Source organism: Electrophorus electricus, chromosome 2, assembly GCF_041902795.1.
Source record: "Electrophorus electricus isolate QZ-2024a chromosome 2, ASM4190279v1, whole genome shotgun sequence".
In the NCBI taxonomy this organism is placed as follows: Eukaryota; Metazoa; Chordata; class Actinopteri; order Gymnotiformes; family Gymnotidae; genus Electrophorus; species Electrophorus electricus.
Window position 1 is genome coordinate 41,149,011 of NC_137498.1, and position 27,671 is coordinate 41,176,681.

General features: G+C 48.6%; 1 protein-coding gene across 4 annotated transcripts in view; it reads right to left on the bottom strand.

Moving 5' to 3' along the window:
- Positions 1-27,662, bottom strand: part of jarid2b (jumonji and AT-rich interaction domain containing 2b) — an 88,944-nt gene extending 61,282 nt beyond the window's left edge. For 3 of the 4 annotated variants that reach the window (XR_014118953.1, XM_081703848.1, XM_081703841.1), the window contains exon 1: positions 27,134-27,662. Coding sequence is in view for 3 of the 4 variants with exons in the window: in XM_081703848.1 (XP_081559974.1) it covers positions 27,134-27,178 (45 nt within the window). In the remaining variant the exon portion in view is untranslated. The remainder of the gene's footprint in view (positions 1-27,133) is intronic. The other variant, XM_035528955.2, reaches the window with a different exon arrangement.
- Positions 27,663-27,671: the final 9 nt, after the last annotated feature.

Below are 27,671 nucleotides of genomic sequence, written 5' to 3' on the forward strand. Positions count from 1 at the left end.
TCACAATCACATCGTCCAATGTGTACACACAGAGTTGAGTCACTTCTGACACTGACACACACACACACACACACACACACACACACACACACACACTCTGCAGGGGCAGAAGTGGAGTTAACGTGGTAGACAGAGGGCTTTGTGAGCCTACTGCAGAACAGCAGCCGCACAGACCAGAGTGGGATGTAGGATGGCAGCTCCCAGCCCTGGTGTTGACCCAATGGCTCTCCTGGCATGGATGGATGTCCTACACAAGTACAACTGTCCCCCACAAGGCACGGCAATGTGTTACATGGGTTTCACTCACTCACACACACACACCTCAGTTCTCAGGTTATATGTCCCTTGTGTAATGGGCCGAAGTTAGAGTGACTGCCAGGACCTGTCAACTGGAGAAAGGTCAGAAAGGGAGTGTGCATGGGGACATATGTATGCATTCATGCGCGCGCGCGCGCACACACGCAGAATGCATGTGTGCAGACAAACAGCACAGGAAGCTCCACAGCTGACAGACAGACCAAGACTTTATTGATCACTGAGGGAAAGCGTTTTCCCTCCAAACAAGGCACATTAGTCTCAGTTTTTCTTGTCTGGTCCCATGTGTGGTACAGTTGCACTCTCAGGTACCTTGAGCTCCCAGTCACCTCCTTCTAAAGTTCCTCTAAAGTCCACCACCATCTCCTCAGTCTTGGCCATACTGCACCTTGTTCTGCCCACATCCCTCAACGAATCTACCAACCACTGACATGCTCAACAACAGCAGACTCAGAAGAAATCTTCTGCAGATGGCCAGTCTTTGATCTGACGACTGGAAGTCAGGTAGCACGTAATCTGGGTGGCGATGTACGCCTCTGAACCCTGCTCCGCTCACCACCCCTCTCAAACCAGATTGACAAACTGAACCTTTATTTCCTGGCAAAACATGCTCCTGAAGTTGCAGGCTATCTATGAAATCAATAGCTGCTGCCCAGGACTTGGGACTTTGTAATGGCAAAGGAATTTGATGGCATGGCTCCAGCCAGAGAGAGTTGCAATTCATCTGATTGTTCTCGCAGGCTGGAGCACGCCAGCATGCCTTCTAAAACCAACAAACTTTACGCCTTTTCTACATAGAAGGCCATGTCAGGGGACTACTACTTAGGAGAAGGAAGGAGTAAATGAAGAATTCCAGTGTGCACCGGGATCCAAAAGGTGGAGTAGTCTACATTCTGCATTACAGCTCACTCTCAGATGTGTCCAGCGGAGAGGGTCGTAGATGTATGCGTGAACGGGGGGGGGTACGCTCAGCATCAGAGCAGAAGACATCGCACACGCACCGTGGCCGTGCTCCGCCTGTGGCCAGAGGACTTGAGAGAATGTTAACAGCCAGCAGTGTGCCAACACACCCATATGCTATTTTAATGGAAGGGGAAATAGAAGCCTGTGTCTCTCACCAAATGCTCAGTGAGGTCTTAATTTGGGATTCAGGAGTGGGGGGGGGGGTTACAGGGCGAGAGAGGGACAGAGCGTACTATAACAGCAGGGAGTGAGTACTGTACTGTCAGGGTGCATTTAGGATAGGAGAATGTAAAGTGTATTTAAAAGGCTCCGGCGGTTCACACGCACGCACGCTCACTCTTCACCCTCAGCCCAGCCTGTGAAATGTGACGCAGCAGATGAGGTAAATCAATCCGGCATTGCTCTTCACTGAGATGACTTGTTGGAGACTAGCATGGCTGGCTTGGCCCATCCGGCTCTCGGGGGAGCGTGGAGCAGATCACCAGCCCTCAGGCCCCCTACCTCAGACATGAAGACACACCGGCAGATGCACACAAACACGCGCAAACATGCTCTCTATGCTGTCACCAACATACACGGATAAGTATGAGCTAGTCTACTTCTGCACTAGTGAGAAGTCACTTTCTTACACTCAAGGGAGACCAAGGAGTAGGCTCTACCTCACAGAACAAACCGGGCATCACTCCTAATAGCCAGAGACCCTAGTCAGATCTTTAGTGTCCATTTACAAGCCCTTTGCAGAAGAAAATAGAAACACAGGTTGTTGTAACATAACCAACACAACAAGTAGTGTTTCAGTACAAAATAAAGCCTGTTTTGTGTTTAGTGTGTGGACAGGAAAGGATTGGCTTATTACGAGTGAGACAGAGGGTGAAGGTATGTTTAGAGGTGAGAGCAGCTAATGAGTAGTGTGGACACCACTGCACTAGAGCACTAGCTCCTCCTCACAGCTGGTGCAAATATTTTTCAAACGGTTGGCAGGCAGCATTAAAAGATGGCGAGGGGGAGAGCGCAAGCTTGTCAAGCAAGTAGCACTGCGGTGTGAGCACACTCCCACATAAGGGCAAACAAAACACTGGGATGTCCTGGGATGCCCTCCTGACGGTTGGCACATGCACGCATTGACACACAAAAACACAGAGCGGTGATACTGCCTGGGCTCACTCTTCACTCCTGTGCTGGAGAGAGAGTTGCGTTATCAATACAGAGAGACAGCGCATTGATCCACAGGACCTGCTGCTGACCCCGCCCACAGCCCCATGAGCTCCTCCCACTGCTGAATAATGGGAGACCAAAACTATGAGTTAGGAGGCCCGTGTGTGTGTGGCTCATTTTCATCATTCTTCAGTGGGGATACTACAAGGTGTTACCAGGTTTTGGGTGGTGGGGTCAGAGGAGTGGTGGGAGTGGGGTCTGCTGAATGCTTACATACACAGACAGCTCTCCTGCAGTCGTGAGGAGCGTGCTAGGTTTGGCTGCGGGTCCAGGCCAGCGCTCCTGCGCGCACACACACAGCCCTTCTGCCTCCGTCTTTCTGCATTTGAGTCTCCTGTCCCCTCCTCCTCCTCCCCCCCCCACGTCTCTAACAAGCTTCATAAATATACATTGGCTGGCTGCAGACACCTTGGCAGGCTGAGTGCTTCTTTAACTGTCAAGCGGTAACAAGCAGCCCCTTCACAAGCACTCGCCCGCATCATTACCCATGGGCCTGGCAGTGTGCGTCGCCCGGCTCCCACGTGTCAATCACGGGACAAAGGGGTGCAGCCACGCTGTGGGGCAGGGCCTGCCGCCGTGACAACCCCAGCCAGCGTGGTGACTGTGCCCACAGGAGCAGGGTGTGTGTGTGTGTGGGGGGGGGGGTGTTTACTGGGGAATCGCACGCTTCCCTCCTGCACAAGTCGCACCACAGCTGCGCCCAGACGACAAAACAAAGATAGAAATCAAGTGTTTCGAATGGGGTACACCTCGCAGAGGCACGTCTAGAGGCCGGTGATGGTATGCCCCATTCCCCTGGCCCATCTGAACACACTCGCCATGTGGGTGCCTTCATAAATCATCCTGCTGTAAACATGAGATTGAGACCCTGAACAAACATCACTTCACTCCCACTCTAATTACTCGATTAGCCTTACCAGTAATTACCCCGGATCAGCCTTCCGCTTTAACTCCTGCTGGTTGGAATGTTAATGCGGGCGCCAGCCGTTGTGATTGGGGGCACGAGCCTGCTCGTCAAGGGCTTTCCGGCAGGGGGCTGCTCCTACGTGCGGGGCTGACTCAGAGGGAGCCAAACTCCACTTACGCTTTTATGGGGCTCGGTCAATGGGGAACAGAGGTGTGGTTCACTCACCAGCACACTTCAGATAACACATGGATGCACAGTTATTAAATCTCCCTCCCTCTTGCATGCACGCGCGCCCACCCCTGATGAGTGATCTGATTCAATTCTCAGGTCAAAGCAGCTGAGAGTGTGGGACAGTTCCTGTGGAGTTAGTGGGTTTCAAATACATAAAGATGTGCAATGCTTCACGTTCACACATGTGCACACTCCATTATCTGCCCTGAATCCATATGGACCGGCATTAATTGAGAGCGATGGGGGTCAGAGTGAACATGTTGGCCATGACACACACACACACACACACACACACACACACACACACACACTTCAGCAATTCTAAGAATAGCCAATACTCCGCCTACCCCAGTTATTTTGTGGCCCAAAAGCCAAAAGTACTATTCATTTCTCCTGGGAAAGCCTCAGCCAGAGGAAAACAGCAGCTGGAGTGTTCTCTCTCTCTCTCTCACACACACACACACACACACACACCTTGATTCAATCAAAAATTCAACACATGCTTACAACAGTGAAATCCTCGTAAAGAAAGTAGTCTTGCCATTTCACTCACTAACCAGCTTAAAGTCAAGAGAGAGGAAGGACTGTGTGTAACAGCAGAAGGCGGACCACCGAGGAAGCAGCTGCCTCTATTGTGCTGAAAACAGCAGCAGCCTCATTTAAAGCTCATAGGAATCTAAGTGCACTCATGAATACGATGTCCACTTTAGATGAATATTAAAAATGGTCAAAATTGTTAAAAAAAATTTTTTAAAAAGTGGCCAGTTACAGGGTTTGTATTAAATAAAATAAACACGGACTGCACTCTCAAACCAAATGGATGTGTTCATAAACACACGCACACTCCCGTGCACGCACACACACACACAATTTAAATTTCCAGCAATATTAGCACAGCCCAATGGACTATAAAGAGACAATATGAGGCCGTTCAACGAGGGGCTAAAGATCAGGACTGTGATGTCCAGTTCTGGGAATCTTTCATGACCCTGGGGTCAGGCCAAGCAGGTGGTCTGGGGGGGGGGGGGGGGAGTCAAAGGTCACTCCCACCAGCCACCTCACTGGGAACAGCTTAGCCACAGTGCTCAAAGGGCCTGTCAATCACACACGGTTATGCGAAGCAAGCGCAGGACCCCGCCCCTCTCGGCTAGGACGCCCCATCCCCCGCCCCCTCACCAAAGAAAAGGTCCTTTACATGACAAAGTGGTGCTGATTACATGAAAAGAAGGTAAGAAAGAGGGTACGAAGGAGAATCACGCTGGGCTCCCAGAAAGGGAAGTTCAAAGGTCATCTCTCCACCCCCTTGACAGTGAGGTCACCCATAAGCATATTGGACCTTATCTGGATCCATTCAGCTTCCAGACCCGACACTGGTGCAGCAGGTCTCGATTTGGACTGACAGCAGAGAATATAGCAGGTTAGTTCAGGTAAACGTGAACTACAAGGCAAAAACATGAATGGTGAAAATACCCCAGATTTTATGTACACACAAGGCCTCTATGCTTCCTGCTTGCACTCACACAGACACACACTTCCAGATATAGCCATGAGCTGAATGATATCAGCGCGTTTGATCTGTACCACGTCCTCCCTGACGATGAGCTATTACACTTTGTTTTATTTACGCAGCTTTGTTTTATTCACACCAGTAGTGACACAGGCTGGCACAAGCAGGCATGGCCACAAACCACCTCTCCGTCTGGGTTTCTTTTTAAGGCGGTGCGCACTCGGGGTCCCATCATCACTGGCATCACCACAAAAACAGCCTCAAACACACTTCAAATGTGACATTTAGAGGAGCCACTCTCTGAAGGGGCTGAAATTAGGTTTGTGCACCGAGTCCCAATGAAGCACCACCCCCAACCTCAACCCCGCCTGTCAGTCAAAAGGAAGGAATAAAGATGTTGGGCATGCATGCACCTCGCGAGGATAAAGCCAGCCTTTAGCGGCGTATGATGGCATTCAACCTCAGGTACCTCCCTTAATGAATGCACAGGCCGCATTCCCCCAGGGGAGAGGAAGAGAGACCCCATCTCTCATTTCTGTTTATATGCCCCCACCCCCATCACACTTCCTCTCAAGGACGTGAGAGGAGATGGCTTTTCTGTGTCGTCCTCCCTCTAGTGACCTCTGACCTGTCCTTATAGTCACAAAACACAGAGGCTCGTCACTGCGCTTCAAGCAGGGCGTCATTTACACTGCCGCACAGGTGTGAGTGCTGGCTGCTGCAGGGAGTTTTTAACGTGATGAGTAATTAAAGGAGTGTGTGAGAGGTGCAGGCTGAGGAGTGATGACAGCTCCTCCCCAATCCTGCATCCATCCTCCTTGGGGAGATGCGGTGATCTCTCTCTCCCTCCCTCTCCCTCCCTCCCCCCCCTTCTCTCTCTCTCTCTCTCAAAAAGCTCCATCCATCACTGCCAGCCACTGCAAAATAAACAATCATATGAGAGATCAATCAATGCCTGTTTAATGCACGGCACACTCTGGCTCCTCTCCCACACAGCCACGCTGGGTGCACCTCCGAATTTACAGTGGAGAAGAGAAGCAGGTCCCAGCAGGAGAAGTTACACTACCACACAAGCTTTGAATACAATTTAAAAAACAATTGCTATCGGTGTCCATCATGTGGTGTGTGTCGGGTCTCTCTTTTTGTCTGTGCCGAGTTAGCCTCACACTGACAGAGCTCCCCAGAGAAAGCACATAGCTGCCGTAAAGGCAGGGGACAGAGGGCCTGGAGGATCCAGGAGCATCACCATCGCAGCCAGGCTGACAGAAGCCAGCAGTGTTTCAGGGCCGAACAGTGTTTCCACCACGTGTCAAACAGCAAACCCAGCCTCAGATCTTACTTCTGCATTCCCCCTTCAGCTCCAACGACACACACACACACACACACACACAAAAAAACCTGCTGTGGCTCTATGGAGATCCTCTGTGGAGATTCTACAGACAGAATGAAGGAAAAAGAGCGAAGGAAATGCAGTGGCGATCACAGAACTACCTTCACAAAAGGTACAGTGTAATCTGAACCAACGCACCATTCCACCCGTCCTCCGCCAGAATACACTGGGTGACACACAGCTGTCTGCGAACGGCATGGGGTCTGGCCCAGGAACACAGAGGCTCTGCAGGCCATTCAGAGCTTCAAAGAGCTGCGCTGCATGTTTAAGCAGCTGTCCGGCTGCACAGGCTCCATCTTAACCAGCAGGAAACAGAGCAGCAGAGCACTCACTCCAGCAGGACAGACGCACTGACCCCCATCTCCCGCCCACACATATGCGCGCACACAATCCTCACTCCTTCTACCCAGAACCACATCCTAAGATGTTTGCCTTTTTCACCAGCAGTGGCGGAATGCTCTCCAGATACAAACTCCACAGCTTGACCAAATATGAAAAGCTAGCCAATCGCAAACCCCAACCCCACCCCGTCCCATATCCCAGCTGCCCGGCTCTTTGTCTACTCTCAGGATGAACGTGCTGCACATTGTCCACATACGGTGGCCTCAGAAGACATCTGACGTGTGAAGCATGAATGCCTCCAGACCAGCCCCACATATCCAGGCCCAAAGTGAAGACATAAAATGCAGAAAACTGTTTGTAGATGGAGCTTTCCAATTTACCCTACGTAAGCGGCAGGATTTCTAACAAGAATAAAGGATTTCAGGAAGAATACACTGATTTCCCCCCCGCCCAACCCCCCGCTTTAGTAAGGGTATCATCATCATTCTTCATTTACTCTTTTATGGTCTCCTTCGGTCACATCATCACTAACTTAACATGCTTTTTCCCCTTCCTCTAGCCCTTTATCTGCCTCTGGGAATGTTTGCTAAATTGGTCTGAACAGCCACAACGTTTAAAATATTCACATAATCAATTATGGCTTCGCATGGAATTTGCCTTTAAGGGTACGTTTCATAATACACGTCCCACCTTCCGAAACCTGTTCTTCTGCACCAGCAAGAAGCCTGGATAAGGAGGAGCTGCACTAGATAATACCAGAGCTCAGGAACGTTTCCTGATAAATGCTTTCATTTGAAAGGCATTTTCCTGTACTTTATTGTTATGTCTTCAGGTGCCATGCAACGAAGCAGAAAAACTTCTCGGTATCTCAGCAGCCTTTATGGTCCCTCACAGGTTTCCACATTAGTTTCTCTGTATAGACCAGCTGACCCAGGGACACATAATTCAATGGTCTTAGACATACTGGTTCAAGGTCAGTTATATAATAACCAGTCAACTTGACCCAGCATAAACCACACTAACACGAAAACAAATTCCTTGCCCCATCCCACACACACATTTGTCCTAAGCAGCTCCTTTGATGTGCATACACACACACACAGACCACAGCAGGCGCAGAATGAGTTTGCAGGTCATGCTTGCACACTACGGAGGCTCAGCATTCAGCAACGCTGCAGACATGTGCACAGTCCCCGCTTCACAGCATCACCCCCCCCCCAGTCCACTACGGAAAAATAAATAGGGCAGCAAATTTAACTCAGCATATGACTCTATACAGGAGGAACATCAGCAGACATGTGCACACTGAACGTGTGTGTGTGCGCACGCGCATTAATTTGTTCATGACAGATGCATATCCTTGCATGTGCGGCACAGCGTACGCACACACACACAGTAGTGGAGCTGCTCCTTTCAGTACTCCTCCATCATTGTGAGATTCCTCTCCATCATTTAGCACCTTTACCCTTCAGCACAGTTTAAAAACACAGCTGCAAACGCTCACTTGCTCCCTAGTTCACTTACGCTCCTCTGCCAGGGTTACCGAGCAGCTAATTGGCCCATTATATAGTCAGCTAGCCGGCAACAGCACACACACACACACACACACACACACACACACACACACACACACACACACACACACACACACACACACACACACACACACACACACACACACACACACACACACACACGCGCGTGCAAGGTAGAGAGTTGCAGCCATTTTAACTTTAAAAGCTAGGGTTCCTTGTGTCTAGGTGCTAATTGTGATCATATATGCCGGAGACATCAACAAGCCCCTTCTTGTCCGTTGAGTGACTGGCTGTCCAGACAACAGACAGATGTGGCAGACGGAGTTCTTCAACTAAGCTCCACACACAGTTTCAAATCTGCACTGCTGCTTCTCTCTCTCCACGCTCATGAATCTTGTGGCCTGATTTATGGAGGACTATAAAACTTGTCATTGATCGAACCTGTTTTTCTGTTACTGTCACAATCATTTCCTTATTAGCTCTGGTATTAGCTCACTGTATGCATCAGGCATTTCAATGGCATGTGGCTTCTTCCACAGTGCATTGTGGGTGGGAAGAGAACCATTGCTGGAGAACGTGCAGAGAAACCATGTGCCGCTCGCCATGACTTCAGCTCTTCTCACAGGAACATAAACAGACACTTAGAAAATAAATGTAGTAATGTAGTATGGCTGAAAATGCAGACTCAATTCAAGCGCTGTGTTCATTTTCCCTATAAATAGCTAAGGAGTTCCACGCTGGTAAATCGTCGAGTTCAGTCATGTGGAGAGTCACAATATGAAATTATGGTCCCCAGTTAACAAAAAATAATAAAAACACCAGAAACGATTGTTTAAATGGAGGGGGAGGAAAATGCACTGCAAGTGAAAGACATGAGGCCTAACGCAGGAGCCTGACTGCAGAGGCATATATACATTGGACAAAGGCTTTGATTTCCCTGGATTGAATCCGAAAAGTTCTGATAAATCATGCTGCTACTCACCCAGGTCTTTCTTACAGGGCGATCATTAGACATGGGGGGAGAATCAATAAGAGAACTGGAAGCAACACTAAAGGCAAGAGCAAACATTTCTGAGGGGACCGACAATCTCTGCAACCATGTTTTTCATGTTCACCTCCCCAATCAGTCAAGGTGCAGCGCCAGCTCGCCAAGTGTGAGAAGAATAGCGCCAGCTCGCCAAGAATACAGCACCTCAGGAAACCAAAGTCTACCCTTCCTACAATGCCTTCCTACGGTACCTGCAGGAGTCACACAAGATGCCACAATCCCAGATTTGCCCATCCACAAAGAAGCCAGCCAATCGGGGCCTTGCCCCTCTGTGCACTCTCAGGACTTCAAGAAGGCCATTACAGAGGGCAAGGTTATGCTGGGAGGGGGTCAGAATAACAGCCATCTAATGAATCCGAGACTACAGCAGAAAACTCTTAATGCAGCATACAGAGCTCACACCTTGGGGTGTGTGTGTGTGTGTGTGTGTGAGAGAGAGAGAGAGAGAGAGAGAGTTTTATGGACAACATGCTCTCCTCTGCTCCAGCAGCTACAGACACTATTAAAATAAAAGTCCCCTGTTCTGACATGCATTAAAAGAAGGTACCTTTGCACAGTTGCGTGGATTCTAGCTTGGTTTTGGATATTGTAGCCTATAGTACAATACATGCGCAGAGTAATGTCACATCTTAAATATTTTATTTATACCCACATTTGTAACAAAAGAAAACATGTTTTATTTAAATTAGATTTCATGGTTAATTTCTGAACATTCGAATAGTGGTAATTTCGTTATTTCACTGAAGTACACATGCCCTTCGTATGGTTTCAGGCCTCTTACCCAGCTAGAGAGAGTCAGGTATCGCCCTCCTCTACATACCCTCCCACACACCTATACTGCCAGAAACAGAGATAGACCCAGAGTCCTGTCTGGATCCGGCAAAGCTGATGAGTCAGGAGTGTTTGCACTGCTGAAAGCACCATGAAAGTGAGTCTTTAGTGAATTGAAGGAGTGTCTGTGGAAGGGACAGAGCTTATAGTAAGGGAAGTCTGTAGGTTCCCATGTAGCGTGAGGCAATGGGAGCTGTGTGTGCTGAAGCTACCTCACTGCCAAAAGGTGAAACAGAATGAGGACTTCTTAACTAAGGTATTGAAGCAGTGAAGCCTTCCATGAAAGAGAAAGAGAAGAGAGAGGGGGAGACAGAGGAGGTAGAGAAGCATCACGCTGGAAGAGTGGTGTCCCAGAACAGGGATACTCATTGCTAATCAAACACTCTTAAAATAGCAGCAGCCCTGCCATTGGCCCGCTGACAACTCCATTCCTTAAATGACCCACCCCTTTGTACCAGCACCCAATCAACCAGCTCAATACCCAATAACCTACCCCTCCTTAGACCGCCTCCCTGAAGAGCAAGTGGTACCATGTGGTAATCATTAATTATTCTGGAGCTTCCTGCTCATCGACGAGGAAGTGGCATCGCAGTGCACGCACCAGTGACAGTTGCGGAACACGTGTGCGCACGCAGGTCGCGTGAAGTGACACTCGATGCAATCAGCTGAATTCAACACCAGTTACAGGCACGTGAGCCCAACCGAGGCCACTTCAACACCTCCAGCTATAGATGAGGAGCAGGAAAGAGGGGCAGAATGCGTGTCAGAAATGAGAGAGAAGAAAGAAGAGCACACAGAACAAATACATACACGCAGGGCAGGCCAGTGGATCTGATTCCGAGGGGTGACCCAGTACATCTGCTGAGAGCCAAATTGCATGTCTGCTGTAATGGTTTCATGGAAGGCTTCATTTTATGGTTCAATATCGTGCTTCAGAAGTCATTCGGCCTTCCGGCAGTGGAGTGGTTCCCATTGCATCCCACTCAGCCTGAGCTCAGGGTGCCCCTAAACCTCACCCCTGATCCTGCAGCAGCTCGACTAGAGGCAATGGTGTGCGTGTTCAGATTTTAATGCACGAGTAAGATTTAAAAAAAAAAAAAAAAAAAAAGGAGTTTGATGCTGTGTGTGTGTTGGACTTAATAAGGCAGACAGACACCCAGAGAGGTCATCAGAACATCCTGTCCCAGCAGCGGAAGCCATGTACTGATGACAGGTCTCGTGACACCACAGCACAGCAGGTGTGTCTGTATGTGCAGTGTGCATGTCCACACATTGTCAGTTCCTTCAGAAGGAATCATGTCAACATAATTAAAATTACACTGAACACACACTTAAACATGTGTGCCCTCACATGCATGCAAGCACGCCCCCCTGAAGGCACGCAGACACACGCGCGATTTGTGAATGCCATAGAGAGAACACGTACCAGATTCAAAGTGCAGAGTTCTCATTAGCATGAAAAGGAAACCTTATCATTAAACTTTCTGCACCTGTTTAAAAACATCAACTTTGATTAGGCAGGTAGGTTGGAGGATGGTCTCCTGGGCTAGGATCTCTCTCTCTCACACACACACACCCCCGGCCTGCAGCCTGAACTGGGGTCTTTATGTGCTCTTGTAGAAAATCAGGAGTCTGAAGAAACAGTGGTGTATGTGCGTAAGTCACCCTGTGTCTCCTGTGCACAGGGGCCAGGAAAGCAAAATGTGTGAGAAAGAACAGCGTGTGTGTGCGCGCGCGAGAGAGAGTCCCAGAAAAGAAAAGAAAAGAAAAGAGTGGATGAAACATCAGAAGAGTTCATTAACTTAGACGTGGTATAACACTTCTCGGATCATGAGCAACACATGCCTTGCTAAAATCTTTGAAAAATGTTTCTCGCACACACACACACACCTCAAAAACACTTCATACACTTTGCAGCCGCCACTCAAGTTGCTAAGAAAACAGTCAGCTCGACAGGGAGCACACACTCGCATCAATCAGCAGCTAAATTATTCCTAATGTTAGCACGACTCCAACAGTTCTTTACTAAACCATGTCGCACCTGTAGGATTATGGGTAAACGAAGAGGGGAACGAGAGAGAGGGAGAGATGCCTTTTGCCCTCCTCCCGACACCCTTGCCTCCACACAGGTTCTCCAGCTCCGAGGACCATCTGCTTTAGCAGTTCCCCATCTGGGCGCAAAAGCGAGCATTCGCTCTCGCTATGTGAACTTTCCACAGATCATCGCGGGACGGAAAACAAAACGGGGTACTCATCACCGAGATGCCACGCGCACGTGACCGGCCTCCTGACCTCGGCTGCTTTAATATATGACTGAGCAGATGTGTGTGCTGGCACTAGTGGACATGAGACTCACGCACCATTCAAATCTCAGAAAGCTTTTGTGTCCAATTATAGAGCCCCCACGAGAGTGGAACAGGGCAGGGGAGCATGGTAAGGAAGTTCTCTTCTCTCACAGCCCTTTAACACACACACACACACACACACACACACAGTAGACTCACTGAGACCATGGCAAGAAGAGGGAGCCACATATCCACAATGTCTGATCAGGAGCATCAGTGGCAGCAAGCCCAGACAGGGCCAGGCATTCACACGGGCACCATTAACAGAACACCGACACGCACATGCGCTATAAAACGGTCAAATGGTGGGGAACACTTACAGTGTGGGATTAGCGACTCATAAGTCCAAGACTAAAGAGAATGCAGGTCAGAGAAGAGAGACTGTGCACGTACTGGTGAGTGCAGGCGTATGTGCGTGCCTGCCCAGCTGTTCCACTGGGCTTCTGTCCAGGCCCAACACACCCCACATTCAGGGGAGCTGAATGTAGAACTCCACCTCTCTGCCAGCTGTAACCTCCGCTAAATCACTCACTCCTCCCAATCACTGCATGCTCCTTCCTGTCTGCCTCCAGCCTACCTTCCAAAGCCTCCTCCTTTCCCAGGTGGTTGATTAGGACACTCCCACTCAGCGGTGTGAGGGTGGGGCCAGAGCTCTCCTGATGTGCTACAGAGATCCAGTAAACAACCCATCTATAAATGTCCCCACAAAAAGCACAGGGGGAGTTGTTTACAAAACACACACACGCTTTAAGGTACCGAGCCCATTTCTCTCAACACACACACACACACACACACAGGTGCATGCCAAATAATTGAAATTCCATGGCCGAGACTGCATCCAAACATTTCTATAATGGAGTCAACCCTTCTTACCAAAACTATTAATCTTATTTATGAAACCAAGCCCAAAGGATGAGACAAAGGATCAAAAACAACTGTCCCAGGTGAAGAAGACTGGGATTTATTACATGTTGTACAAAAACTATTAAGATGTCAGCTGCAGAAATGGGACTGTTTAAACAGTGATCATGAGGGTGAACTCAGAATGTTATCCAGGCTACACCACCCTGCTCAGAGCATTCATACCAGAAATTCCCGAGGTAGGAAGGTGTCTTTGAACTCCGACGCTAGCCAAATAAACGTAGAATACAAAGGAGGAACGGACGTGTCCAAAGGACTGGGAACAGACAGCAAGAGGACACACACACACACACACACACACACGCAGCCAGTCACTCATCTGCGTTAGGGTAAGCTGACCTGCAAAGCTCTGTTTCACGCTGGAAAGAGCAACAGGATTGGGACGCCCTGTGCTGCACTGTGACGGCTCAGCTGCATGGAGCAGTGCGTCTTATTTTTAAACTGCAGCATTTAGTGTGCATCAACATGTACTGAAGCTCTTAATGATGTAGTCCCTGACCCAGCCAAAATGGTTCTGTACAATCATCAGAGCCTGCCTTCTACTGACAGTACCGAGAGCAAGAGAGAGCGATAGAGCATCCATAACAGGTGGAGGAGTGTGTCGTCCTGTCAAGCAGTTTCAGAGGCAAGGGGTCAGAGAGGCCAGGGACAGGTTAACTGCTGCTGTCAAAGCCCAGCAGAAGCCTGGCCCAACAGCCATTGCTTAGCGATCCTCCGTTGGTCTCCACCTCTCTCCAGCAGTGTCAGGACCTGAGGAAACAGCCTGAGGATGTCAAAGAGTGCTGGTCATATGCCCTGCCTCCAAACACACCTCTCAGGGGGTATTTACAGTTGCAGGCTGGCTGTTCTGATACTCTACATTCAAAAATATTCTCCCCTCCACCCAGGACATCTCTGTCATCACCTTTGTGAGGCAAAACTCGAGCAGCAGCTCACAAGCCGTGAGCCAGCCAGGCTCCCACACACACACACACACACACACACACACACACGCCTATTGAGTGGCATGGGGCTGTGGAGGACATGAGATACGATGGCAAAGCCTTCCCTACCAGATGTCCGCCCGATCTGGCAGCAGGAACCGTACACGCCTCTGCTGGGAACAGCGGCTACAGTGTTCACGCTGTCCGAGCTCGTCACCCACACGTGACGCAGCCCCTCCTGATCTATAAGGACAGCAAGGAGGCGGAGAGGAGGAGAGAGGAGCATCGTCCGGACGGGGTGGGGTGGGGGTGGAGATTCATGTGGGAAGGGTGCAGAAAAGAGAGTGCTGGTGGCAGCCAATCCACATCCTGCAGAGTCCCTGGACAGGAAGGGAGCTGATAACACCAGCCCAGCCTAGCGGTGATGTCACACAATTACTGGGAGGAGGAAAAAAACTGTTATTTTTACCTCCAAGTTCTGCTATATTAGTACTGATACAAAATTCTGTATTCTGAAGTCTCTGTATTAAATTCATTAATTGTTCGTTTATAATATGCATTTACAGTTGAGGGCACTGGTCTAACCCAAAATCAAAATCTATTTTCAAACGCTCCTTTTAAGCGATTTAAGGCACTTCCACTTTGGCTGGAAAATGGACGTGCGTATAGGATATTCCCCTTGGTGACGATCTCTAAGAAGAACAAGCAGGAAGGCGTGTTGATTAGATTCCATGGCTCTGTTGTGTGTGGGGAGCCTTTGATCACCAGCTTCTACCAAAACACGTGTAACTCGCTCACACGCTCTCCGCAAAACATTGCCAAAAACAAAAAAACAACAAAAAAAAAAGGTTCCATGCCATGCCAGGCACGTCACATGCCCGCATGTATGCATGCTCACACACACAGATCCCACCCACGCTCTGTTACCTTGGTCTATCGCAGACGCTGCCAGAGATGCACACTCAGAGCACTGAAGCAGTGGTAGAGAGGAAACGAGACACCCCCCAATTTCCACTGCATCAAACTAGAGTGCACAAGGCCTATGAGCACGTACGCAGAGCCCGGTGCCGTATGGTGCGGTGCGACCTAGATCGACAGCAAGCTGGGGCATGGTATGGCCTGGAATGGTGGAACAGTCTTCCCCGAGGCTCTTGCCCCACGGCTGGTCACCCTACTGCTGCCTTTCTCTCCCCAGGCGGTCAAAGTGAAACTGCTCTCAGATCAGTCTCTTCGGCTTCCTGTTAAAGGCCTGAGCCGTGATTGGGTGCATGGAGGGGAAACCCCCATTTCCCTGGTGTGAATGAAATATCGGGGACTGCCTTCACGTAACTCCCCACTTCACGCGCGCACACACACACGTGCAAAATGTGGTTGAAATCTTCAAAAGGAATGACTACAGAATTAGAGGAGCTCTCTGCCTAGCCCAGTGCGTGGCAGGTATCCAGGGGGGATTGTACTGATGCGCTGGCAGAGTCCCCTGTGTCAGAGCAGGGGCCACAGCAGAGTGAGAGTGGGGAGGGCCCTCCACCTGTGCCTGACCTCCTTCTCCTACATCCGCAAGAACAGCTGGCTAATTCCGGGGCTTCCCAGGTCACCCTGGAGCTTGAGAGAGAGAGAGAGAGAGAGAGAGAGAGAGAGAGAGAGAGAGATTGGGGGAAGGGTGAGTCACCCCTCTGAGAGGAAGTAGTGACAGTAAACAGAGAGGTCACAGAGAGAGACGAAAGGAAAACGGCACAGGGGAGGGGGAAACCCAGGCAGCAGTACTGAGAACTGGGCCCTGCGCAGGCTCTCCGGCTCCGTTACGCAGCCGGGGCGGAATTTTCAGAGCAGCATGAGCACGCTAGCAACTGGAGAACAGAGTAGGCCAGTAGCACAAGGGCCTAAGAAAGAAAGAAAGAAAGAAAGAAAGAAAGAAAGAAGCCCAAGGATGAGAGGGACAGACGGAGCACGAGAGGAGAAAAACATGAAATTGTCAATGTGGTGTGAGGAAGCACAGCACTCTATGGTGATGGAGGCATCAGAATATTTTGGGGGGTTTGTGGCTCAGCACTCATTTAGGAACACTAAACCAACGAACCCATCACACACTCATCTCCCCCAGTGATGCACTGGGAGCACTGAATTAAACCGGGTAATCTTATGAATTAGCTCATGACATTCTGAAGCATGAAGTTCTGGAACTCCAAACACTTTTTTTGGGATTTGCAGACAGGAGCCAAATAAAGTGAATAAACAATATTCATGGCTGTGTAAAGAATCTTTAATACAGGCAGATGGTGTGGAGCTAAACAGAAAGACTTGCCCAGTGAAGGGGAAAACAACCCCACACACACACACACACACACACACACACACACACACACACACACACACCCCCTTGAGTTGGCACACTGGGGCCAGTCAAGACAACACTAAAACAGCCTTTTAGGCCTGACATGCTAGGAAGGCAAGAAAGCATTGCGAGAGCTGGGCTTCCAGGCATGTAGCTCCAGCTAACATTGAGCTGGACAGATCCCTTCTCGTCGTTAAGGCCTTCATTGTGGATCCCAACCCACAGGCGTCACCTCAGAGAGGTGAGAGCCCCGTGTGGGGTTCGAGGCCGAGGGCGAGCTCTGTTGCCATGCCAATCACAAGCTCCAGTTCAGTTAAAGGCAAGACAAAGCCTGAGGGAGCTCCAGCACAACTGTCAGGGCTGCTCTCAGCCAAGGAACACCAATCAGAGGCTCTGGCCAGCCGGCATCGTGGCTCTGCCCAGAGTCCTCTCTAGCGCTCCCCAACAGCAGCACTACACTGCTCATCTTCCCTCAGAGGCAGCGGTGTTCTCCACCGTACACGTCCCTCTGTACCTGCTCAGCACACACACAACCATAGCTGAATGAGATCTCTGTTCTGACCTAGTTTTTGCTCATCAAATTCTGTGTAAGAGAGGAAAATGTGTTTAAAAGGGTGAAGGTGTGAAAAAAAAAAAGAAAAGCAACTAAACTGTCAGCATTGTGATGCTCAGTGTTGGACATTTCCTGTGTGTACGTGTGAGAGAGAGAGAGAGAGAGAGAGAGAGAGTGTGTGTGTACGTGTGAGTGTGTGAGAGACAGAGAGAGAGTGTTTGCGTGCATGTGTGTACGTGTGAGACAGAGCGAGAGAGAGAGAGAGAGAGAGAGAGGAGAGGTGTGTGTGTGTGTGTGTGAGAGAGACAGAGAGAGAGAGAGAGAGAGAGAGAGAGAGAGTGTGTGATCACTGTTCTGCTCCAGGCTTCCCTCCTCCCCTCACTACATGAGGTAACAAAGAGAGGCCCCTTCTGCCGAGAGAGGTGTTAACAACAGAAGCCATCTTAAATTCTGCTCCCGCACATACGGCTGTGTGGGGCTGTACACCTTTTAGAGGGGTATGCAAGTCCCACTTCTCTCCCTTTTATCCTGATGCATAAAACTTCTCATCTTTTATACTACATTTTCGTTCTTTGTGTAGCAGGTATAACATGCAGTCATTCCTGAAGTTACTCTTCAGAGTAGTACACACACGCTCATATGTTTTTTCCTTCGGAACTTGAAGTGGCTCTTCACACTGTTCTCAGCACCTGGAGAGGGTCATTCATACTGGTACACACACACACACACACACCCACCCCTGGGGTGGAAGCAGGAACAAAAAGCTCTCAGATTTCACTGCTCTAATTATTATACCCGCATCACTGCTCTGGAACATTGGACATTCTGACGCCCCTTATATGCCTTACCCAATTTAATTTGTTGAAATAATCGAATCAAATCAAGATTTCTGCCAGCCAGCAAGGAGGCATACGGAGGTGCTCAACTGATGGACAAAATCTGCAATGGAAAAGAGGAGAACAAAAACGTGCACGCTCCCACACGTGCTGACGGAAATCACCGATAGATTGCTGTTGATTGTGCATATGGGTAAGGAAGGTGGTTTCCAACAGGGAAGACAGGTAGAGCGTTCTCAGTAGACAGCACCTTTCCTAACCGAGGTTGAGGCCTCTCGTTTTACAGGGTGTGCCTACACAGCCATGCATGGCTGAACTGACCGTTAAACCCGTACATCTGCTCTTACAAAACACACTCTTTTTAAAAAAGGGTTCTCGTGCAAACACACACACACACACACACAAGCTTAAAGAACAGAAAGAAAGGAAATGCATGGGGAGATGCATAAGATGAACAGGGAGGTAGAGAGAGAGAGAGCACGTGAGAGAGGTCAGGATTCAGATAAGACACAAAATTCCTCTTTAGTGCCCCGTCATTCTCCTCTAGAGCTACTATGCACAGGACCACGTCCAAGCGCCACAGTGGTCCTCCAAACACTGCCCTGCAGGCAAACACTCGCACCCATCCTGCGAGCCCAGTGCCTGGCTGCACACATACGCGCACCCTGGACAGCTCCAGACTCCAGTCTTCTGTGGAGGTCAGAGGGCCAGAGAGAAAGAGGCAGTCATAAGCCTGCACACCCACCTCAGGGCGACCCCAAAAGACTTACTTCACAGCCATATGCACTTTTGATCTCCTGAGACTAGCAGGGAAGGGAAAAAACAAAAAAAACAATTAAATATAAATCGCAATGAATTCTGAGTTTCCTTAAAAAAAAAAAAAAAAAATGCCCCGCTGAAGCCATCAAAAAGATAACATGGTGCCGGGGACGTGGGGCCCTGAAAGTTGCCCTGAAATGGTGGAGAACATGCTCCAATAAAAACATCATATTAGGTGAAACTTTAATTACGGGGCCGTCAGTGATGTCGGCTGAAGAAAAATGCTAAATAAATGGTCAACACAGCTGAAATAACCATGACGGCGTGGAGAGAAATCACAGCAAAATCAGGCCTGGGTCACAGAGCACACCAGGGGTTCCAGCATCTCCCAGCATAACACAAACATGACGGAGCTGAGGTTCTGTGAGCGAGGGTGCGTGTGTTTACGCGCGTGCGTGTGAGAGAGAGAACACTGGCAAACTGTGGATGAACTCTGGTTTGTGTTTGTGGGCGAGTCTGAGTATATGCATATCCCCGCTTGGCCAGCATGATTAACAGGCGCCGTCCGTCACACAGGTCACTGGGGGACTTGCAAATCGAGCTGAGGGAGGCTGGAGCAATACACTCAGACCCCATAAAACCAGCTGGAGATGGCCAGCACCAGAGGGCATGGCGACAGCACCATCAGACAGGCCCGGAGTGTGGCAAGAGGAATCTGGTACTGTGAAACAGCTGCTCAGATTGGCTGTCCCACATGTATGGTGTCATGAGAGCACTCTTGCTATTGTGGATTTCAAGATGTGAATAAAAACTTGGTCTTTGCAATGCTCTGGAGCATGCTGCCGCACCCAGGGGGGCGGGACACGTCCTTAAACTGCATGCGGCCAGAAAACATGAGTTAGCCACCAACAGGGGACGACAATAGTGGGGTAGTGCTGCTGCTGAGTGGATGGAAACTGGGTGGCAGTGGGCTGGACGGGGTTAAATCAACACACTCCCTGGCAGGGTGGTAAACAGACAGATAGTGATCGCCAGCAACTTTGCCAGCGTGGGCCAAACGTGCAGCAGAACAGACAGGAGTTCGCAGGCTGGCTCACTACAGTGAGGCCGTGTCACTAGCGTGCTGTCCCCATACACACGCGCACACACAAAGTGCATTCTCCAACATGCCACACATGCACACTCCCACACAAAGCAAAAAGGATGTGCAGTAGCAGAGTCTGCAAAGTTAAACTGAACGAGAACTACAGGCACAGAAACTACAGGCCCCAGAGTGTCCAGAGGAGCGATTGCTGACCTCTTACACAGGGCCAGGTGTTGGGTCCTGTCTCATTGCCAACCTCTGACGAGAGGGGGCCAGACAAGGGACAAACATGAGACATCATACACAAGCACACACATGCACATGTTGTGAGCTGCACCGAGTGTAGGTTTACTTAATGTATTTTTTTAAAAGAAAAAATAACAAAAAATAAATAAATAAAAAAAATCACGCAAAGAATAAAGATAAGGAAGGATTTCTCGCTTTCTCACCTGACACACACAAACAAATGTATGCGGCAGGAGGAGAGGCGGCGGTGGGACCGAACACTACATTCTTCACACTTCACCTCAAGAGACTCTGGGAAAATGTCTCTCCTGGTGTAAAGAAAAAAACAGCGACCTTTATCTTTCCAGCGTGTGGGCACAGATACCGACACACTGCGTGCGTGCGTGCGTGCGTGCGTCTCCTTCACAGGCCACTTGCATGCGAGTGAGACGCCATTTTAAGGCCTCTTCCTTTCCAACCACCCACACACACCCACACACACACACACACACAATCTGTGAATAACAATGATGCTTGGGCCAAATGCTCAGCAGAATTTATGACAATTCATTTTAGAAAAGTAGAAGCGCTGGAGCAAAAAGGGCTGACTAACATCTGAAAAACAAATAAAGCCTGTGTGTGTGTGTGTACATCAGCAGCCCTTTACTGGAAAAGGTCGCGTTTGTGTCAAACTCATCGTTACTAAACGCTTTAACGTGGAAAGCCTACGGTCTGCCAGTCGCTTCTTCTTGTGCAACTCGTTGCGTGTTGCGTTATCGCAACAAGCACAGACCTTAGCAATAATTTATGCGAAAATAAGATATAATCAAATTCAATTAACAGCAAATTATTTTTTTAAGCGTATAACCATTATATATTTATTCCGCCTCGAGTCCCGTCATGAGATCTCACCTATTCAAAAAGGTCTTTAAGGAAATAAAATAATTTAATTCTAAAACTACTGATTAGTATGAGTGCAGGCACGTGGGAGTAGTCAAGATGCCTGATAAAAGCTCAAGAAAAATTAGCCGAATTTAGTTGAGCGAGATACAATACTTACCCCCATGCTCAATTATACGGACCATTGAAGGCCGCATCTATATTCATTAGACATGCATTTATGATGTCATAAATCTGAGGCGAGCACGTGAATAGCCAATTAAAATTCTTAACACAGTCGTCAATTGACGTTAATTGGAGCCAGTTACCTTGGTGCGCGCGCGTACGTAGTGGGTGATTTGATAAACTGGCGAGTGTGTGTTTTTGTGTGTTGCACTCCTCCGATGAACGAATGCGCGTCTTCTGATTCCGCAAAGGTCAGCAGCGCGGAAACGCGAGCTTCTTAAATGTGGGGAATCCTAAGTGAGAACGTGGTAGCGAAGCTAGCGCGGAGGAAGGTCAACGCGCTTGAATGTCCGGGTGCGCGAAGGGAAAGAAGAAAAGTTTCCAGTGTTTCTTTTGGCCCAGAAAAACAAAACAAGAAGGGAAAAAAAACCGGGGGGGAAAAAAAAAAAAGTGAGATGAGCGGGCAGGCAGAACGAGCGCCAAGCACATGTAACTAAGGAGTCGGCAGCCAAACAGATGATTAATACTGTATACAGAGACTCTCGCATTCCTACTCTCTCTACTCCGCACACAATGTAAATATTCCCGTGCCGAGAGCAGTGGCCATGGCTGCTCTGCTAACACGAGGTCACACGCTCAGCCCACCTGTCAGACCAACAATACGCTGCTGCTGTGCCGAACAGTGCGGCCCTAACCGCTGTCTCAAAGCTTGGACAAAATTCCTTCCCTGTCAGCGTCTGTGAGGGGCCCACTCTGCCCCCCGGCCTCTGCTGCACACCCAGTGAGCATGTCCAGACCCCCCGCCCAAACACAGAGCATGCTCACATCCCCTGCAGCTCTAGCATCTCCCCATCGCGCGCTCGCACACGAGCTTGCTTGTACACACACGCCCACACACTTGCAAATGCACGTGCAATTTTAAACCTGAAAAGACTACTGTGCAAACTACATCCTCATTACTGTAAACACTTGGCTCTGACTGATATCACCATGTGCGGTCACGGTCGACAAAGCGCTAGCCAGCAGTTCACCAGTGCGCCCCCGACAGTAAGACACAGGAGGGGTCCACCCGATCGAGCGCAAAGCTCGCCGCAAGCCACGGCACCTAGACACGGCTGCACGTACTTGCCGGGACGCCACGTGACCCGGAGGTCTGCGATCACAGGCTGTACTGCAGCTGCACAGCGACAAAACTAAATACCGTGGCACAATCAGAGGTCTCTAAGGGGACAGTGTTGCTGAGAAGACTGACTGTATGTGGGACAAGATTGTGTTACCAGTGAGGGAGGGAGGGAAGGAGGGAAGGAAGGAAGGAAGGAAGGAAGGAAGGAAGGGGTTTAAAAGTGAGGGTTAGGGTGGTTAGGGGGAGAAACGTTTCTACAGCCATTGGGCATTGTGTTTTATTGTTCACTTGAGCAGTGTTTAACACCCCAGAATCTCAGTTAAATTGTTGAATTGAAGTTATTCACTTTACAATTTAAATGTATTTAGCTTCTAACATGGGGAGGAAGGGGGGGGGGGGGAATTCCTCCCGAGAACAGCACTCTAGCCAGAGCACGCATCAAAATCAGCACACACCTGGTTTTATGCCAACAGAGGAAACATCTCACATTATGTGAACATGTCCTTATATGCAGCTAAGTGTGTGTGTGTGTGTATGTGCTCTGTGGCACAGTCTCACGCTGACTGAAGAACTCTGCTCCCAGGCATGGCAGGTCATGTGAGACGGTGAGAGCTGAGATACCGAAGGCCGTGTTGTGTAAGCCACAGAGCAGTGGCACGGCGGCTATCAGACTCAAGACAGAGCAGCCCCAGAGCATCTGTGGGGAGAGCCGGCAGCCGGCAGCAGGCTCTGCACAGAGACAGCCACAGAACGTCAGGTGACATGCTAGAGTGGAACACTGTCTGCTGGCACAAGGCTTCTGGAAGTAGCTCAAAAGAGCCAGACAAGAAAGGGAAGAAAAAAAACACCACAACAACAACAAGAAAGGAAAAAATAAATATCTAAATTTCCCTAAGAACCTGGGCTGCCAGAATACACTGCCTTCTAGCACTGCAAGTCAGCGTAGCCAACATTCAATCTCACACTCACACACACACCTCAAGTTCTGTTTTACATGCACTTTGGCAGCCAAGCTAATGTAATAATTTTACCTTGCATTTTACTCCTTCTTTATTGAATTATCTAAAGAGCACTCTAAGATTAGACTCCAAGATTAGATTTACACAAGCCATCATCACCTCATCACGAGCGAAAAACAATTTAATTAAGTCTTTGCACATCACCGATAGTCTAAAAAAAAGGGGGTTAAGGCAGGAAAAGGCTGCATGCACCAAGCACTTTTGCTAAAAGAAAACCTTCTGGTGAAAAAGAGTCAACCAAGCAATGTGAGTGAAATGAGCTCAAATCCAGCAATGTGTGTATCCCCAGCCTGAACAATAGCTGCACTCCTGAGGTTTGGTCCATGAATTTCGCCAGGTCACACCCTTTTATATGCACAAAAAATAAAATAAAAAGATCTTTAAAAAAGACCATTTGCATTAAAACAGAGGGTTAAATGAAGCGTATGGAGCTAAGGGCAGGCACTGGCATGCGCGCGCACACACACACACAGCTTTCTCCTCACAAATGGCCCAAGTGGCCACATTTACATTGTAAAGCTGCAGGGTGAGAGGAGAGAGAGCCGATGTCACAGGAGGGGTTGGTGGGGGGTGGGGGCGTGGCCAAGCACTCCAGTTTTGTTTCCTCTTTTTGTGCTGCACACACACAGCAGTGGATTTTTCAACTCGGCCCTCATCAGTTGTGCGCCTGTTGAAACAAACTCTGACAGCTCCTTTACATTTGCAAAGGCCCCCCGCAGCAGCTGGGGTTGTCCCGCCACAACACGGCCGTGAATCGGAGTCCGACACCGGCTGAGCCCGGAGAGAGGGAGGGAAAGAGAGAGAGAAAACGGCCCGTCTGTGTGTGCCACGTTGACTTCAACAGGACACTGCCTTGACCAAGACCACCATGAGGCCTGCATTTGTTACTCGAGCGTCCGCTCCAAAGCGGTGCAACTCTCCTCGTCTCTCAAATATCACTTAAAAATAAACCCTGCGAGAGGTCACCTAGGCCCGAGCGCAGAGAGACAGCCTCGTCCATGATGGCCATTACAGGAGGTCACTAACTTTCTTCTCCTTTTAACATGTCCAGCAATCCAGGTCACCAAATTCCATTTCCTCACTAGCGTTTATCAGCCATCGTCCCTACAGATGAATTTTAATAACATTCACAACACATCAGAGATTGGGGGGGACGACAATACAACTTGCACTCTTGTTCTCCGGGATATAGTGAAGCCAAGCGTGTATAATTGTCTTACGCTAATTAGGGGGAGGTTAAATTAGAAGGAGCAGGATTTGTGTGGTGAAGTGGGGGAAGGATAGGACCTCACGGGACACCTCCTCCTCCTCCGTGTTTTTGTTGATCGTCTGCTTCAGTCTGACCAGATTTTGATCATGGCTCCGTGTGCACCGCTGAGACACGACAAGGCCGGCCACGTCTTACACACCACCGTTACAAACTACACCCACACAACTGGTCAAAATGGCTCAATAACAGGAAAACAAAACAAAACAAAGCAAAAAAACTCTCTCTGTGATTTTCAAACAGTAAAAGATGAAAGCCTTTCTGCTTATTGTGACTTATCATTCTATTACCATAATAAAGGTTACCATAACAAAGACTTAAACGGTCATCTCGTTGTATGTATTAACATGTATATTAGAAAATTAAAATAAGCTGTTTCCATGTTCCATTTCAGAGATTTTAACTAAACATTTGACATTTGTGGTTAGATGTCATTTTTACATGGTAATGTGTACCACACACTTGCAAAAAAAATGTAAAAAAATTAAAATTAAAAAAAAAAAAAAAAAAAGGAAAAGGTCCCGCTAATCAGTATTTAAAACAGCACTAAAAAGCCAGCAAGATCAATGGTTATTAAAAAAAAAAAAAAAAAAAAAAAAAAAGGGGGGGGGGGGGGGGGACAACTCCGAGATAGACAGCAAAGCCAAGTTCTCATACGATGGTCACCATCGTATTTGAGAGACACTTTACGAAAGGCAGCTGGACATCCATCTCCAGCGCTTAGGTGCAGCGTAAAGCGTAAAAGGTCGACCGATGTGCAGTCGCTCCTCGCAGTGTCGCCAACTCACGCTCGTATATCATCATTACCTTCACACTTATAACCAAGCTGCTGCCAGCTCTTAACAGGGGAAATCAAAAACGACAAACGAAGCTGCAAAGCAAAAACAAACCAACAAAACAAACCAACAAAAACGGATGACACGATGTCACACAGTAACTGCTGAAAATGTGGACTGACTCGCAGAAAAGTTAAAGATGGAGGCACGTGACCGCTTCCCCGGGATAACCCTTTAAAAGCCAAGGCTGCGGGACAACATTTAGAAAGGGTTAAAGACACGGTCTCATACGGCAGTAGCATGAATAGTGAATAAAATCTAAGAATAAATATCTGAAAACTCTGCTCAAGAACGACGAAACATCCTGGACAAGTAATGCGAAGACCCCCCCCGATCTTTCAGTGTTAACCGAGTCGAGGTTACACAGCTGGCTCGACGAAGGCTTTGTTATGCTGGTCTTGATCAATTCTGCACACAAGAAAAGTGACCTAAACAAAAGTTTAAAGAGACGGTCATCCCATACGCCTCTGATCGGTGCTTTAGAAAGTTTGACGATTGCCTGCGCTGCTTGTGCGATTAAATGGCCGGTCCGGTACGCGCGAACCTCTGCAATGCGTCTAGAAATTCAACCTTTTCAAAAAGAGGCGCACAAACGACATAGTGCTTAACCGGACCTCAACATGCCGCAAACGGAGCATCGAGGAGCGGTCGTGTGTTTTAATGATTAACCGCCAGGTCTCCTCCGAGGGAGGGAGATCGTCAGTGAGCCGAAATCCTGCCTCTGCGGAGCCCCGCGTGTTGCTGCAATATCAGAGGTCAGACGCTGCACGACACGCGCAGCATTGGATGTACAGTCCGTGCATCGTTGAACTTTCGATATGTTTAAAGTTAGGGCATTTTCGTCACTGTGCAATAGCGGCAACGTGAACGCTCCCCCTTGTTCTGAGAAAATAAGAGAGGCCAGTCCACACACAGCACCTCCCGGCAAACGGGTTAGCTACACCCAAGTCTATTCTCAAGCAACCACGCCAAAAAAAAAACCCCCCAAAAAAACAAAACCAAAACGATGGAGACGATGCAAACAGACTGAGGTCAGTGTCCCATTTATGTACACAGTGCTGCATATTTATTTTATTTCTGCAGATCGAGCGTGCCTGGTCGGTTTAGGGAAACGGAACCCGGAATAAAAGCCCCGAGCGATATGGCTGTTCCCTCAGCTTTGAAAGAGACCGAAGCAAACAAAGCCGTTCTGGCAACAATTATGTTTCTAGTGGGATTTGATTTTTTACCATTAAATACAATGTAAGGATTTCACCAAGTTCTGTTACGGCGCATCTGCGTGGTATAAACCAACACATAGAATCGGTAGATACCGGGAGAAACACCTAATAGAATCGATGCGTATGAAACTTGAAAAGCCTTTTTTTTTTTTACAGTGTTATATTATTTTCAAACACGCAATACAGTTCATCCCAGGATCAAAGTCTAGCTTTTACAAAAACAAGACGGCTAACCCGTGATCGAAGTTTATGCATTTTTCATAAATTCAGCACAGGCAAGCGAACTCAAACTTAAAGGTCAACGCGTCGCGTTCAAATATAGAAATAAGGGAAAAACTTACATATTTCTTTTGAATAATATTTCTCTTAGGTCTTTCCTTGCTCATCCTGCAATCCAAACGTTTTCGCTACGGGGAGAATCGCCGCATGAATGTCCTTCTTTGCTTCTCTTTTTCCTCCGGTGCAAGCCAAAAACGATTTAAATCCCCGGTCTGTAGTTCGCTTGCTCGCAGAGCCGAACTCCCCTTCAGTTGTTACTTCCTTGTGAAATTTTGAATTGTCAATAAATCCTAAATCAGTGGTCCATGATGAATGGGAAAAGACAAAACAAAAACAACACTTCGGCATAGCATAGTTAAAAACAAATCGCAACAATAACTTCCATGGGTAAACCAGCCTGGTAGTTGCATATCCCGGCGCTAAAAACGAGCGTGTATTCTGAGTGTCTAGGTGAAAGTCACATCTTCTTCAGAAAGGACTACCAAAGGGCATGAAATAAATAACGTAAAAAAGCTTTGTGGTCACGTTTTGGCTGGAGCCAGTGAGCGATGGCGTGAACTCTCCAGTGCCACAGCTATTCTGACCGAGACTCGCTTCTTT